This window comes from Corythoichthys intestinalis, chromosome 3 (genome assembly GCF_030265065.1).
Source record: "Corythoichthys intestinalis isolate RoL2023-P3 chromosome 3, ASM3026506v1, whole genome shotgun sequence".
Classification (NCBI taxonomy): domain Eukaryota; kingdom Metazoa; phylum Chordata; class Actinopteri; order Syngnathiformes; family Syngnathidae; genus Corythoichthys; species Corythoichthys intestinalis.
In genome coordinates this window covers 63,813,446-63,831,364 of record NC_080397.1, presented here as the reverse complement: position 1 = coordinate 63,831,364, position 17,919 = coordinate 63,813,446, and the positions used below count along the sequence as shown (strand labels likewise).

The 17,919-nt window shown below is 39.6% G+C and overlaps 1 protein-coding gene across 1 annotated transcript in view; it reads left to right on the top strand.

Annotated features, from left to right (window-relative positions):
- Positions 1 to 17,919, top strand: part of srrm4 (serine/arginine repetitive matrix 4) — a 71,169-nt gene that overhangs the window by 23,096 nt on the left and 30,154 nt on the right. The window contains exons 2-3 of the mRNA XM_057831372.1: positions 8,803 to 8,869; positions 11,056 to 11,198. Coding sequence (XP_057687355.1) covers positions 8,803 to 8,869; positions 11,056 to 11,198 — 210 coding nt within the window. The remainder of the gene's footprint in view (positions 1 to 8,802; positions 8,870 to 11,055; positions 11,199 to 17,919) is intronic.

Below are 17,919 nucleotides of genomic sequence, written 5' to 3'. Positions count from 1 at the left end.
ACAGAGCATCGCTTCAATGATATCTGGCGCCATCTAGCGTCGTGAATGGGTATAATGTCTAGACCGCGAATATAAGACGATCCCCTCTTTTTCAGTCTTATTTCAATGCAAAAAACACCGTCTTATATTCGGGCCAATACGGTATGTATATATTTGTGTTTGTAAATCTGACTGGAAGTCAGTGCCTCACTCGTCATAAACCTCACTGCACGTTACTGATCGTGGGTCTTATTTGCAAGAAACATTCCCAGACGCTGTGCAAGCGATGCATCAGGTTGACTTTGTCGGCGTCCTCTCCTGGGCTGCTGATTGACACATTTAGCCCGGCCTCCTTCCCAGCCAACAACAACTCATCATGCCGAAAGGTAGTAGATTAGCGGTAATGTGTTATTGGCCAAGGAAGCGGAGAAGGAGGAAAGAGTAGGGGATGAGCGACAGCTCGCATCCCTGATAGTGAGATGAGGCCACTTTGATGACCTACTTTGGCCCAAGGGCTCGTCGCACCCTTTGATAATCCTGCCTTAAAGGTTGTGCAAGGGAACCACATTTATCATTTTTTTTACCATTTCACTTCCAAGTGTCACAATGTATAATATGTACAGCGGTATAGAAAAGTATCTGAACCTTATGGAATTTCTCACATTTTTGCAGAAAATCACCATCAAATGTGATCTGATCTTTGTCAAAATCACACAGATGTAAAAACAGTTTCTGCTTTACCCAAACATTTATAGGTTTTCATATTTTAATGAGGATAGCATGCCAACAATGACAGATGGGGGGAAATAAGTCAGTGAACCCTCTGCCTAAGAAGACTTAAAGAGCAATTGAAACCAATTTTTATCAAACGATTTAAGTCAGGTGTGTGCCAAATCACTGATGACAAGAGATGTGCGAAATTTCCGATTCTTAGATTATTCGCGATTCAGCCGTGGAAGATTCGAGAACGATTCCCAAACATCCAAATTCCGATTACTGAAATATGTCAAGTAAAGCGGAAGTAAAACACACTCAGCGCGCCGCGCGGTCTTCGGAACGCAATGAGGAACGGAGCGAGAGTAGCTAAACATCATGCTTGTCATTACCTGGCCCCTCAGGTAATGCCAATGCTCAGCTCACGGCTCTAGCTCAACTCATGCCGCGAGATAAAAAAACAACATACCTGACTGCTGCCGCCAGCTGCTACAAAATACAAAGTACGTCCACATAGTGACACGGTAGATATCATATTTATATAGGACTAGATGCAATGTACAGAAAGCTAGATGCGGGCGTTAGTAAACAGCCGCCATCTTAAAGCAGTAGACTTCCCTGCAAGGCTGTTGTAGCTAACTTAATTACCTTTTTATCTAAAATACTCCTAAATCGGTAAAATATTGACTTGAATCTATCTTTAAAATAGTTTTAAAACTTTCATATGTCGAAAGTAGACAAAAGGGAAATTATAGAATAACGGGAGCAGTTTTAACAACTTTAACGGTTGATTCACAACATTAAATTAATTGAATGTAGTTTAAAGCTGCTGATACAGAATGTGGATTTGAGTATATTATTTATTGTTTTTAACTGTTAACTTGATACTGAAATAGTCGTTTATTTAAGCCTGCGAGCTTTTTTAAAAATTTTATTTATTTATTTATTTATTTGGTACAGTTTTTGTAACTAATGTACAAAACATTAAAAGCAGCTAATAGCGGGGGGGGGGGGGGGGGGGGTCATCAATAATCGATTTATAATCGAATCGTAGCCTCTGAATCGTAATCGAATCGTTAGGTGCCCAAAGATTACCACCTCTACTGATGACTGATTTAAAGCTGCCCTGCCCACTATAAAACACACACCTGTTAAGAAATGTCTTGATGAGAAGCATTGTCATCAATCGACAGTCAGAGAAGTTGTCTACAAATGGAGAGAGTTTGTCACCATTGCTTCTCTCCCAAGAAGTGGCCGTCCATCAAAGATGACGCCAAGCGTTCAGCGTATAATACTGAGAGAGGTTAAAAAAAAAAGAATCCTAGAGTGTCTGCTAAAGACTTACAGAAATCACTGGCACAGTCCAATAGCTCTGTGCACACATCAACTATATGTAAATCGATGGCCAAGAATGGTGTTCATGGGAGGACTCCACGGAGGAATCCACTGCTGTCTAAAAAAAAAACATTGCTGCTCGTTTAATGTTCGCAAAAAAGGCACTTGGACACTCCACAGAAGTTTTGGCAAAATATTTTGTGGACTGATGAAACCAAAGTTGAATGGTTTGGGAGTAACACACAACATCATGTGTGGAGGAAAAATGGAACAGCTCACCAACATCAACACCTCATCCCCACCGTGAATTAGGTTGGAGGGAGCGTCATGATTTTGGGCTGTTTCTCTGCCTCAGGGCCTGGACAACTTGCAGTTGGGGAAAAAAAAAAAAAAATCCGAATAGCGTCCCATATCTCGAAAAAAAATCAAACGCGAGTCGGGTCACATATCTCAAGGCGCCACTGTGTACCGCTAACCTCTCGAAAGCAAAAGCACAAGGAGGATTTCCTGCCTGTTTCCCAATCTTGTTTATTTCTTCCCGGGGAATAACAATACCCAACACCACCACCAAAGCCCACACGCACCTCTCATAGGACCTTGACGGCCGTGGCCTCCCCGGCACTTTAAGCGTAATGAAATCATTCAGCACAAATTGAATGAAGCTCCTTTCCATAAAAAGGTAATGGACTCCTTACTTCACCCCTCTAAATAACAGGGCACGCCAGCCCGGGCCGGATGATGCAATTTGTTATCCGACTTTGTGGCCAAGGTCGCGCGCCGACCATTGATCGGCTCTCCGACAGCGTGCTGGGGGAGAATGGGGTGACCTCCGTCCATTCGTGCCTGCGACAGGACTACAGCTTTAATGTCATTTTAGGCACGAGAAAGATTCACTTTCAGTTGATCAGTTTAACACTTTTGCAACCATTTGTAGTTGTAAATAGAATCACTTTCAGGAAAAGGTGCGGGGGTGGTTCCACATTTTTGTCCAAATATATAGGAGCAGTTTTTAGCAGCGCTTCTCATTTTCGTTGTAGTCTTTTGTGCAAAAATACTTCTTAATCGTAGTCATATTTTAGTCATTTCCAAATGGGTTAGTTGTCATCTAGTTTTCGTTGATGAAAAATGAAATCTGTTTTAGTTGAATATGACTCAAAAGGAGGGCTGTCAAAACTATCGCGTTAACGGGCGGTAATGAATTTTTTAAATTAATCACGTTAAAATATTTGACGCTATTAACGCACATGCCCCACTCAAACAGATTAAAATGACAGCACAGTGCAATGCCAACTTGTTACTTGTGTTTTCTGGAGTTTTGTCGCCCTCTGCTGGCGCTTGGGTTCGACTGATTTTATGACCATGACAATTGTGTAATTATTGACATCAACAATGGCGGGCTACTAGTTTATTTTTTGATTGAAAATTTTACAAATTTTATTAAAATGAAAACATTAAGAGGGGTTTTAATATAAATCTTCTATAACTTGTACTAACATTTATCTTTTAAGAACTACAAGTCTTTCTATCCATGGATCGCTTTAACAGAATGTTAATCATGTTAATGCCATCTTGTTGATTTATTGTTTTTATAAACAAATACAGTACTTATGTACCGTATGTTGAATGTATATATCCATCTTGTGTCTTATCTTTCCATTCCAACAATAATTTACAGAAAAATATGGCATATTTAATAGGTGGTTTGAATTGCGATTAATTACGATTAATTAATTTTCAAGCTGTACTTAACTTGATTAAAAATTTTAATTGTTTGACAGCCCTACTCAAAAGGTTTTCCAATATACAGGTAGTTCGCGGGTTACGAACAATTTCCGTTCCTATGCTAGCGACGTAACCCAAATTTCCGCGTAGGTCGGAATTAAACCTTTAAGTACCCATAAATACCCTCTATCTCAAAACAACTATTTTTTTTTTTTTAAAGTACTGTATTCTATTTTGTTTAATGATGGAGGATACATTGCCCTCTGGTGGCAGCTTTGGGTCTGGCTGGACTTGTATGACTGAGAAGTAGACTCAGACATCTATGGATAACGGATAGCTGCGTTCTGGTTTAAGCCACATAAGGCTGTAAGTTGTTTTAGCTAATATATGTTTTTGTATGCATTTGTATTTAAGTGTACAGTTTAAGATTGTGGAGTTTCGTGTGAGCAATTTGCTATGATAACTGTACATATGTTAGCATTCGTAGCATTTAAGCTAGTGGACGTTTGTTAAGTAAATTAGGCTATTTTAATCAACTAATTTTAAGTACTGATCAGACTAGTTGGACGTTTGAACATCAACTGTTTTATGTCAAGTGTTTTATTATTAAAATGCATGCGTTTTGAACATAAGTGTACACTTGTGTGTTATAGCTTTGCAAATTGTCAAAAGTGAAGTCAAAAGCTTCAAAAAGCACAGTTGCCTTGTTTGTGTCTGTCAAGATGAACAACTTCACGTTTAATGAGGAAAGAACACGTTATATTTAAAAAAAAAAATAAAAATACTGAGAGGTTCAGTGCCGTAAAGTTGAAATCATGTAAGTTGGGTATGTCGTAACTCGGGGACTAGCTCTATAGATACAGGTTTCCAACAATTTGGAATGAACATTGTCAGACAAGCGCTTATTATAGCGTTAACAAGGACAACTCCAACTTGGTGATGATATGACACAATCATTACATTATGTTCAATGAATTATACCCACCTGGAGGCCACGAACTGGATGCTTTCCAAGACTTTAAAGCGACACTCACTTTGCTAAATGCTAACATGAATACAATGCTAACGTATACGAGTTAGGCTGAAATATGCTTCCGCATTGCGGTGACGGCGCGACAGCGTAGACCCTACGCCAGGGGTGCTGGAAGTCACTCACAGCACGAGGTGCTGAGGATCTTATTTGTTTTTCCCATCCAAAATCAGCCATTTTAAACAAAACAGCCACATTTTAAAATTGCGCCTTCAGTCCACCGCTGATTTTCTTTTAAATTAAAAAAAAAAATCTAAATTCAATGATATTGAACATTCATATATGAATGAATATGATGAATAATTATATATGAATGAATATGTCTATTGTGACATCCCAAACATCTGAATAATGTGTTCATTCTACAAAATAACATAAACAACAAGAAAAATAGAGCTTTTGATAGCAAAGTAACAATTTATTTACACATAACTAAACTATTGAACTGAGAGATTACGCTGCTGTGACCGCGACAGCCGGCGTAAACTTTTCCCTCATCGCCGCCTCTCATCAAGATGGATTTTTTTTTGTGGTGACCACTGCCTTGTTGCGGAGTTTGCCTGGGGAACTTGTGTTCCTGGGGGGGAACTGGTTTGGCCGTGCACGCTTCCTGCTGAGTCGCGGGACACTGGAGGGTGCGGGGGACGCGAGTGGCTGAGAACGGCGGTGCGGGCTCTGCTCAGCGAGCAGCACGGACTCAACGGGTTCGTCCGCTGCACTGGTGGTCCCGGTCGTTCTGCTCGGGCGTCAGGCGCCTGGCATACCGGGCGTCCTCTCGGTTATTCTGCTCGGTCGTCTGCCGCCTGGCATCCTGGACTCCATTCGGTCGTCTTCCGCCGGCGCCCCGGCCGTGCGGCCCAGCCGTTCGTTGCCGTTGAATTGGGTTGCGGGTCTTACCAAATTCGCTACTGCCCTCCAGTGGCCAGTTTTATTGCTTTAAAATAGATTTTCAGCATTGTGCTTTGGAGCTAAGTTGCATCAGGACCTAGAGATTTCTCTTGTGATTAAAAATGTAAAAGAACACTGAAACAATTAAAAATATAATGTATTTATACGTTTTTGAGAGCAAATGAGTTAAACAGTTGCTGTGGCAACTCATTGTGTGTAAGTGAGCAGCATGAGTGTATTTGGGTGGACTCACTCAATGAAGCATTAAATAAAGGCAAGCTTCTTTTCTTCTTCTTCTTCTTCTTCTTCTTGTTTAAAAACCTTTCGGTGGGACAGCATACTCCCATGTGATTAAAACTGTTCAGATCATAAGGACACTCAAATCCCCATTCTCCATGTCAAAGCAGCTAAACATTACAGTTTAAAAAAAAAAAGAAAAAAAAGTAACCATTTGTGATACAAAATATTGTGATATACAATTTCACCATTTTGATATATTGTCACAACGAAAATGTTGACTATTTTGAAGCTGTTCAAATTAGAAGCCTTCATAGACACGACATTAGATCAATTCAGAGCGAGATCACGGTTCCAATGATGCCTTGTTTATACTGTCAGGGGTGAAAGTGGGCCAGAATGGTCAAGAACGCAGTTCCGGTATAAGATTCAGGGCCGGAAATTTGATTCCAAAAATATTAAAGCAACTGTCAAAACGCTCTGTAAAAAAAAAACACACAAAAAAACAAATCTCCAAGAAGAAAACAATCTACCAACATCAGAATTACATACACAAGTGTAATAAAGGGCTTGTGTAGCGTAATCCGTTTCCACCGATATTTATTATTTATTTTATTCCACGGACGGCATGGAGGTTTCCCAAGCTGCTGCAGTTATCTGAGTCTTAATGATGAGTCACGTAAATATGCGAATGGATGCAGCAAAGCAAAACGCCTGGACTCATTTATCCGTTCAATTGGCTGACATACTGACATGTGATCACCAGAGATAGGCTACGTTCATACTACAGTTCTTAATGCACGAATCCGATTTTTTGTCATATCCGTTTTTTTGGCGTGCCCGTTCAGACTGCCTTTATCCATTGAGACCGTTCAAGTATTACGCATGCGCACTAATTCGCAGTCCGACACGCGCTAAGCAAGAAGACCCGCATGCGCAGAAGCATCAAAGCAAATGACAGACGTCATCCGTCATTCCAGGGATATCATATTTTGCTTTTCAAAAGGTGGACACAAATAACAGACATAAATAATCCCCGTTTAGGCTTATATTCAAAGTTTATATGGATCGATAGCATGCACGCACTGTCCGTGCACGTCACACACATATGGGCAGTTTGCCCCGACTCTCTCTCGGCCGTGTAAGCAACGTTGAAAAATTGCTCACTTGTAACAGAGAAAACTGAGCATTCTCAGGCTTATCCTCAACCCATTTTTATTTTTTATGACTATTGTCAAGCTCAGCCCTTCCCCAAAAGCCATGTTCACTGCAAGCTAGGCGCTAATAACGCACAGGTGCATCGCTACAGTAACGACTCTCTCGCTATTTGATGACGTAATTGCTGCATTAAATCCGATTTGCGGGACTGGATGTACAGACCGCCGCGACAGTCTGGAAAAATGTGGTCCAGATCGGATTTAGACCACATACGAAAGTGACCCAGATCGGATTTGAAATGGTCCCGTTCTATGCGACTTGTCACGTTCAGACCGTCAAGTTAATGCCTCACTCGAGTCGGAAAAACACGAAAAAATCGGATTCGTGCATTAAGACCTGTAGTATGAACGTAGCCATAGTTAGCTCTGATTGGTTCAAATGTGCATGTTTTTTGAAACGGCAAAAAAAAAAAAAAAAAGTTTGTTGAATTGATGCGACAAAAAAGGGCAATGCAACAGAAAATGGATCAAATCTTTAAGAGCAGGGCAAGAGTTAAGGATGCTTATTTATCATATTTAGTTTTATTTGCGCTGATAGGGCGGTTCAGAACATTTTAGCTGCCGATGTGCACTTTGGACTTATATTTGTTCATTTATGTTAGGCTACTTATTCATTTCCTTATGATTTAAAAAGGTCAATGTTTGCACGATCTTCAAACTATATTCCATTTCACTCTGCATAATATAAGTCATTTGTACTTATTTTTCTGAATATATGTTACTTTTTTTCTTTATTATTAAAAAACACAACAAAAAGTAAATGTTTACATTAACTTCAATTTTAATATATACCCTATGTTCTTAAGTAGTTAAAATTGAGATTTGGCATTTAGTATGTGAGGAAATGAGGGAAAATAAAAATTAGGAGATGGAGGTTGGGGTTATTGCTGTTTTTGTTAACTTTTATTTTGCAAATCATTAATAAAATAAAGTTTTGGATGAAAATCACTTTTTGTATGTGTTATAGAAATAACTGACCAAAACAATTTTCTTTGCATTTCAGTAGTTTTGAAGCCCCCGTGGCAACCTTCACGTCGGGGAGTTCCGCCAAGAAATTCTAACCACTTTCACCCCTGTATATAGTACAGAATATAAGTACAATTCCCACTCATTGATGTATGCGGGTGTCGTAAAAAGATTGAAAGAAATGTGTTTTTCTTTTTGCCAGAACATGGCGTTAAAACATCACAAGGCACGTCGTCAAGGGTAATGTTGTGGAGACAAGGCAGCTGTCGGCTCCACTTTGGGAGACGAAAGGCGAGCTAAGCGTGGAGAAGCGATGGTGCGGCATACCTCCTTCCCAAGTTTCCTCCTTTTCGCTCACCCAAAAAAAAAAAATCTTCTCTTCCATCCTCCTCCCGAGGCTGCGATTCACCAGTATTGTCACGGTGACTCTCATCAAGCACCGGATGAAGAACGAAATGATAAAAAAATAGGAGAAAAAATTCCATCATCGACAACGAAACACAAAAGGGAGCAAACTTGCATCACTATGACTCCTATTACTGTAATTATGGTGATCCAATCCTGGTATTTGTCAAATCCGTAAAGAGAAGACGAGCTACTTAAACACTTATTACTCTTAGTCATATTTTACTATTTTCCAAATGTGTTGGTCTTCACTTTAACAACAAGATGATCCGCTCAAAGTGACTTTTTTTCTTTTTTTTTGTCTTTTAGTCCAGCGGCAAAGGCTGACCAAACATCAGGTGACAATCAGACAGACGAGAACCTAGCTGACTCCAAGGTAACCTTGTGCCATGAAAACATAAAACACAAAAATGTTCTTTTCTGTAAAACAGGCCGCTCACAAAGTCACTGTCAATGTGGTCCTTCACTATCAGTTGACAAGACTGCTCCCACAAACACTGTGCCACGCCTTCCAGTTGGGGCAGGGGATCTGCAACCCTGGTCCTCGGGAGTCCTGCTCCATGTATTCCATGTCTCCCTCCTTTAACACACCTGAATCAAATAATCAGAATCGTTATCAGGCTCCTACAGCTGATCTATGAGCATTTGATTCAGATGTGTTAAAGGAGGGAGACATGGAAAACAAGCTGCATAGCAGCTCTCGAGGACCAGGGTTGCAGACCCCTGCGTTGGGGGCTGACCAACACAGAGCATTTGGCTTTCACTGTGATCAACTCAAACACACGCTGCATTCAAATGCTGGATTTAGGTGGCAAAATGTTTTACTGCATACAAACAGGCAGGAGTGTCTCAAGAGTGATTTGGTCGAGGATTCAAGGTAATTATTATATAAAATATCCCCATGCATGCACTTTGAAATGTGAAAAAAAATGGATGGAAAAAAATTAGCTTAACTAGCTTGCGGCCGTGGTGCAGTTGGTAGCATGAGTTGTCCTGGGACGGAAGGGTCAGCGGTTCGATTCCCGGCTATGCCTGCCCACTGTAGAAGTGCCCTTGGGCAAGGCACTGAACCCTAACTTGCCCCCAATGGGTTGGCAGTGCCTTGCATGGCAGCAGCACCATTGGTGTGTGAATGTGTGCGTAAAAGGGTAAATGTGTGCTAATGTAAAGCGCCTTGGGCATTGTAACAATGTAGACAAAGCGCTATATAAGTACACGCCATTTAACAAATATTTACGTAAAATGAATGATAACTGCGTTGTTTTTTTTTTTTTTTGTTTGTGTTTTTTTTTGCTTTTAACCAAGAATCTAGACTGTTCTATGTTTATGTTTAAGAATTTTCAACTTAGAAAACTCTTTGTTTTGTGATGGCCACCACGTTGGATGACACGATAGTGTAATTTTAGCTGTAAATATTAACATAAAATGAATGATAACCGCCCATTTTTTTTTTTTTTTTTTTTTTTGCTTTTAACCAAGAATCTAGACTGTTCTATGTTTACGTTTAAGAATTTTCAACTTATAAAGCTCTTTGTTTGTGATGGCCGCCACGTCGGATGACACAATAGTGTAATTTTAGCTGGAAATATTAACATAAAATCCATGATAACTGCCTGTTTTTTTTAATTTGCTTTTAACCAAGAATCTAGACTGTTGTGGGTTCATATCTGTAGAAATTCTGGGATGTGCGCATTTATTTAGAAGAATTTTCAGCTTAAAAAGCTTTGTTTTGTGATGGTCACCATGTTGTTTCCATACACAGTAGTGTAACTTTACAGTCAAATGATCGGGTAATTTTCGGCAAACTGGCCATTTTTTTGAAAAAAAAAAAAAAAAAAAAAATATATATATATATATATATATATATATATATATAATATATTAGTAATTTAGACATATCTCCGTCCATATAAAAATTTTGCCTTTTGTGTGTTTTATTTCATGTAACATTTCAATCTAAAAACCACGAGAGCCAGATAGCCAGCAAGACGTGCCAGGGCAACAGTAACATCGGAATTCAAACTAAATAGGTTGCGATTGTATATAGAAAAATGCTAATTTTGCTTTTGTTGAGTAAAATTAAGATGATTCCGCCCGCTTTCCTCAAGTATTAAAGTTTATGATGTGAAAATTTAGTGAGTTATTAGCTGTTGAAAACTTGCATTCAATAAAAAAAATTGAGTCACTATTTTGAGCAAAAACTTTGTTCCTGAAAATTTAGGTGATTATCTCTGCATTTGGTGATTTTTGTGCATCTAGGGTAAAATTAGAAAATTTTATAGCCTGTTTTGTTACACCTGTATAACAAAATAATCGAGATTTTATTTGGGAACGACTGAATATTTTTTGATGTCGCTGCTCATAGAGACTCATATATACCTGAGGGAGGTGTCTGTTTTGGTTTTAGGTTGCTAGCAGTTTTGGTTTTGAAATTATTGAAATTCTAAATAGGACCCCTACAGATTGTAGTTAGTCAGCTTGTATCTAGCCGTGTGCCTTCATATATCATTGTTCTTGATTTTTCTGTAATGTAATGTCTCCATTGTTGTGAAATTACTTCAGCCAGGTGACGTAGCCTACATCGACCAGAGGAAGGAGAGTGCTGTTGACTGCACAGTGCCCCCTCTTGACGGGAAGAAAAATCGTCGCCACGGCCGTCGTCACCACCACCACCGTCGTCACCGCCGCCACTGCCGGGCCGTTAGGTGAGCAACCTCATGGCTAACGCTTGAAGAGTGCAAATTACATGAAGAATCATGTTTTTTTTTTTCTTCATATGCGTGCCTTGAAAAGATTAGAGTGTTGACCATGAATGATTTTAGGACAACAAAGCTACTTGCAACTTACAACAGCTGGCAAAAATGATGGAATCTTCAGTCTCAGAGGATGGGCACTCAGTTGTTTAATAGTGTAGGCAAAAAATGCAATCATGGACATGCCTCAAAACTAAAGTCATTTTAAATGGCAGCTGTTTGGAAACACTAAATGAAACACCACCCCCTGCACATCCTATCACATACCAACACCCCCAGGACAGGGGGTTGCAGGCGGTGCAACAAAGTATTACTTATGTGTTTGCTTGATCAGTTCATATTTTTTTTTCTTCCTCTGAATTGATTGTTTCCATAAGTCTTTCCCTCTCCCGGGTCAGAAAAAGTGAACATGAAGATCAATTTTTGCCTGGTAATTAGATTTCATTTTCATTTCTTAATATTTAACCAACGTAGCATCGGTGTGCCATCTGCCTGTGTGCACCACACTGCACCCGAGAGGCCGAGACGCACACAGCAGGAACGCGACACGAAACAATCATAGGCACCGCTTCATCAAAACAAACTTGGCTTTTGGCACTGAAAGATTCGCGCGTGCACGAGCACAGGCACACACCCAGAGCGCGGGGCGCATTAATGAGTGACAAAGTGTTTTGATTAGCGTCAGTAGCTACTGAAGCTGGCTGAGCCTAATCACGTGTAATGCGTCGGGGCGCCTAATGCTCCCGAACTGCCGAAGATCTTCGCGAGGCTCATTTATTAAGAAGGCGCCTTTATTTCTGGAAGCTCTCTGAAGCCTCACCTGCTCTTTGGGCTAAAAACACCACAATTTAGGATGTTTGTCTCACATTGACTAGAGTGGTCTGATAATATCGGGTTGCGGATAAGACGGACTGATCAAACTATTTAAGATAATATCGTAAAATGGTGTGTTGGAGGAGGTGGACATGGAACATAAGCTGGATAGAGGCTCTCGAGGACTGGAGCAGGATACTCCTGTTTTAAACCAACATACATATTAGTCTAAAGTAATATTGTTATTAGCTTTGCGCTAACATCCTAAATTGCAGTGTTTGTAGCCTAAAGAGCAGGTGAGGCTACCAGTAATGAAGGCACCTTCTTAATAAATGAGCCTTGTGAAGATCCTCGGTACTTCCGGAGCATTAGGTGCCCAGACGTATTACAGTTAATGGACAAGCCTGCAGACCTTTATACAGTGCCTTGCAAAAGTATTCGGCCAACTTGAATCTTGCAACCTTTCGCCACATTTCAGGCTTCAAACATAAAGATATGAATTTTAATTTTTTTGTCAAGAATCAACAACAAGTGGAACACAATCGTGAAGTGGAACAACATTTATTGGATAATTTAAACTTTTTTAACAAATAAAAAACTGAAAAGTGGGGCGTGCAATATTATTCGGCCCCTTTACTTTCAGTGCAGCAAACTCACTCCAGAAGTTCAGTGAGGATCTCTGAATGATCCAATGTTGTCCTAAATGACCGATGATGATAAATAGAATCCAAATGTGTGTAATCAAGTCTCCGTATAAATGCACCTGCTCTGTGATAGTCTCAGGGTTCTGTTTAAAGTGCAGAGAGCATTATGAAAACCAAGGAACACACCAGGCAGGTACGAGATACTGTTGTGGAGATGTTTAAAGCCGGATTTGGATACAAAAAGATTTCCCGAGCTTTAAACATCTCAAGGAGCACTGTGCAAGCCATCATATTGAAATGGAAGGAGCATCAGACCACTGCAAATCTACCAAGACCTGGCCGTCCTTCCAAACTTTCTTCTCAAACAAGGAGAAAACTGATCAGAGATGCAGCCAAGAGGCCCATGATCACTCTGGATGAACTGCAGAGATCTACAGCTGAGGTGGGAGAGTCTGTCCATAGGACAACAATCAGTCGTACACTGCACAAATCTGGCCTTTATGGAAGAGTGGCAAGAAGAAAGCCATTTCTCAAAGATATCCATAAAAAGTCTCGTTTAATGTTTGCCACAAGCCACCTGGGAGACACACCAAACATGTGGAAGAAGGTGCTCTGGTCAGATGAAACTAAAATTGAACTTTTTGGCCACAATGCAAAACAATATGTTTGGCGTAAAAGCAACACAGCTCATCACCCTGAACACACCATCCCCACTGTCAAACATGGTGGTGGCAGCATCATGGTTTGGGCCTGCTTTTCTTCAGCAGGGACAGGGAAGATGGTTAAAATTGACGGGAAAATGGATGCAGCCAAATACAGGAACATTCTGGAAGAAAACCTGTTGGTATCTGCACAAGACCTGAGACTGGGACGGAGATTTATCTTCCAACAGGACAATGATCCAAAACATAAAGCCAAATCTACAATGGAACGGTTCAAAAATAAACGTATCCAGGTGTTAGAATGGCCAAGTCAAAGTCCAGACCTGAATCCAATCGAGAATCTGTGGAAAGGGCTGAAGACTGCTGTTCACAAACACTCTCCATCCAACCTCACTGAGCTCGAGCTGTTTTGCAAGGAAGAATGGGCAAGAATGTCAGTCTCTCGATGTGCAAAACTGATAGAAACATACCCCAAGGGACTTGCAGCTGTAATTGGAGCAAAAGGTGGCGCTACAAAGTATTAACGCAAGGGGGCCGAATAATATTGCACGCCCAACTTTTCAGTTTTTTATTTGTTAAAAAAGTTGAAATTATCCAATAAATGTTGTTCCACTTCACGATTGTGTCCCACTTGTTGTTGATTCTTGACAAAAAATTAAAATTGTATATCTTTATGTTTGAAGCCTGAAATGTGACGAAAGGTTGCAATGTTCAAGGGGGCCGAATACTTTTGCAAGGCACTGTACATGGGCTGATCACAGTTTAGCACAACCGCTATGCTTAGATTGACCTCTAGATTTCTCTAAACTAAGATGCTTGGGATTTGCTAAAAGGTACCATGGATAGAAAGTACAAAACATGTAGTTCTGAAAAGATAAATGTTAGTACGATATTGTTGATAATGAAATCCCTCTTAATGTTTTCCTTTTAATAAAATGTGTAAAATTATTTTAACTAGTAGGTCGCCATTGTTGTTGACGTCGCAGGGCGGTGACGTCACATGGGTACGCTGCCGAACTTCCACAGTGTTACTCTTTAACTACATAAATATGTCATCGGTTCCAATTTGAACCCGAGTGAAACATTAATGAGAAGGACAGCAAAAGCAAAATGAACAGGAAAGACGGGTAGCATTTATGTGTCAAGTTCTGTAGTCTAATGACATCTTACCTTATTTTTGTTACGTAAAAGTGCTGTCCAGACCAATCATCATCATGCCGGTGTTCTCAGATTTATCAGACTTATCAGATGTTGCTCCCCAAGCGACACGGAAAACAAATAAATGTATTAAACTTAGTTTGATTACTAGCTATTCGTATTATTTTCTGCCCAACAGATTATAATGACGCCTTATTTTGCACATTGAGTGATAAGATATTTATTAAATGGTTATTAAACATTTGTTTTTACCAATGAAGGCTCATAATAATGTATTGACTGCTTTAATACAGGGGTTCCTAAATTACGGCCCGCCTCCACATTTGGTCCGGCCCCCTGATCAATTTTTATTATTATTTTTAATTGTGTTATTTATTTCCTGGCTTTTTTTCTGTGAAGAACCCAGAGAGGGTTATTTGGTTATTATCTATTTAATTAATAGTGTTATTATTATATGATATTATATTATATTAAATTATATGATATGATATTATATTATTATAATTATTTTATTTACTTGTGTTCCATGAAGAATTCAGAAACGGTTATTTGATTGTGGCTTTCTGAAAAACAATAAATTTTTACATTTAGGCACTCCTGCAATCGTCAAACTTTTTCTGTTACAAACTGACTCAACCAGGAAAAAGTTTGGGGACCCCTGCTTTAATAGGATGTTCCATGATTGATTGGAGTAAAGACATTTTTGAAATTAATAACTATAGACATGTTTAGCTCTTGATAATACTGCCTTGCCATTCTGACCGGTTTAAACCGGCCTAGGTTCCACAGGTCAACTTCAATACATTTAAGGAATCATATTGTTACATTTTATTACTTGCCAAATGCTATTGCTTCATGAAAAGTATTTGATGAGAAAGTTATTAAGTTGTTATTATATATTTACTTTTATCAATTGCTGCCCGGAATGAAGAAATGCTTTTGCTTATTATTGTTCACAAAGAAAGAATGTTTTGTCTTGCCTGGTCAAGGTCAGAAGAGTTCGCTTTGCTGAAATGTGCCGACACATATGTATATAATTCCACCTACATGCACACACGTAGCCAAACAAAGACAAGAGGTGTCGCCAGCTTGCTTCCCCTTTTTCCCTTTTAGAGCAAGACACATGTCTGTTGCTTGGGCCAACCCAAATAAAAAGCGAGGTGAAGGAGGGGCTAGTTAGAACGATTGCGGGAGCTGGATAGTTTCTCCTTTTTCTCCTTGCAAGCTTTTCAACCAAATTGAGTGCCTTCTCTCCTTATTTTGGGTAATATTATAAATGTCCACCTAAGGATTTGTATGTGAACTTGACATTGAGATTTTAAAAAATGGCGATGTGGTGTAAGGCAGAGAGAAAAGCGAGTGGACACAGGCTTTCAGATTCATAGCTCGGACCGCGCCGTTTATTGACATAGGCTTTAGCAACTCCTCCTTCACAACATAAAATTGGACATGAGTATCATAGCGTGAAAATACAACACAAATAATCTCTCAAAAAAATAATGTTCACAAAAAGAAAAGTGCTTCAATCTGTATTAATGAGGGCCAAATCTCACACAGTTAACAGCAATGCAAAGAGAACTGGCATTCACAAATTTACAATCAAAATAGATATGCAGAATACACATAACACTTACACAGACTTTGGTCAAACTCTATTGAAACATTTTAGCAACTCGTTTAGCTCGACAAATACACTGGTTGGCAATATTTAGTCACAATGTACAAACTATGATGCTAGGAACCATTATCGATGTCTTACCTCCACAACATAAGGAACAATGGACCCGCACTGGGGAATGAAACGAACGCTACGGTGTCACTCAATGGACGAAACGTACTTATTGGCTTGATCTCTGAATAATTTAAAACTCGCCACTGACACCTTGTGGCGTATGTAAATCATAACCTTACATAGTTAAAGAGTGACACTGTGAGACAGCGTGGCCCTGTGACTTCACCACCCTGCGACGTCAACAACAATGGCGAGCTCCTAGTTAGCTTTTTGGTTTAAAATTTTACAAATTTTATTAAAACAAAAACTTTAGGAGAGTTTTAATATCAAATTATTGTAACTCGTACTAACATTTATATTTTAAGAACTACATGTTTATCTAGGGAAAGTCCATAATCCCTCATAGTGCACAAATCAAATAGGCATTAAATGAAAAATAATGAATTACAAACTCATCACATATAACTACTGCGTCACCAGAAAGAAATACTCACTAAGAAAAGTAATAAAACACATAATTTAAAATTAAAAATCTGTGCAAAAGCCCAGCAAAATGCATCTTGGGAACTGCCACTCATTGGCATTGTCAACACTCTGGTCCCATGATTGCCTGCCTGTATCTCTAATGCTTCGTCATCCCCTTGTGGCCCTTAGTAGTGGTGTAGTAGTAGTGGCTGTCCCAAATGATTATTTTTCTCCCGATTAGTCTGCAGACTTTTTTTTTTTTTTACGATTAGTCGTGTAGTCTAATACAGTGGTACCTCTACATACAATCGCTTCGACACACGAACTTTTCGACATCCGACGTAAAATTTGACTCGCCATTTGTTTCTACATCCGACGACATGCTCGAAATACGACGACAATGGCAGCACCGCAGACGAATGCACGGCGGATTTTCTTGTGTGACAAATCAACACTGGTTTCAGAAAAGGTTGGTACAGGTGGTGAAACAAGGAAAAAGTTGACGCTTACCTTCTAAATGAAGATGCAAATGACAGAAAAATATGAGCGTAGGGTGGGCATCCGTGAAATGGCTCAACAATACATCTCCACGGTCCTCCTCCGACCATCGTTCGCCGGTCTTTATAAGTTAAGCTGACAATTCTTATTGTGGTAACATCTCCAGAGAAATCGCCAGCTTCGCCACGTTTTCATCATTTCTTTCACAACTTATTCAACACAAAACGCCTGCTGTCTGCCGCAATTGACGGTGTTCTCAAGAGAACATTCAAAGTGAAAGTGAAACTCAAGCTCACCGGTCCGTCTCTGGCACGTGAGCCCCGCGGTGCGTTCAGGTACACAAAAAAACGTCCGCCTTATTAGAACCCGATTCGTTACACTATTACAGGAATTATTATTATTCTTTTTATTACATTATTCCAATTTTGATTTATAATTTATTTGTTTTGCTACGTGTAATTGCCATTTGTAATAGCACCAGCAGTATTTTTTAAGGATTTAGTGCAGGTTTTTGGGCTGTGGAACGAATTAATGGAATTATAATGTATTCCTATGGGAAAATCCTGCTCGACATACGACCATTTCGACTTACAAACAAGGTCCTGGAACGGATTAACTTCGTATGTAGAGGTACCACTGTACCTGTTTTACTTTTTCTTTTTTTTTAACCAGTCTTGCAATTGATTTTTTGTTGACGAATG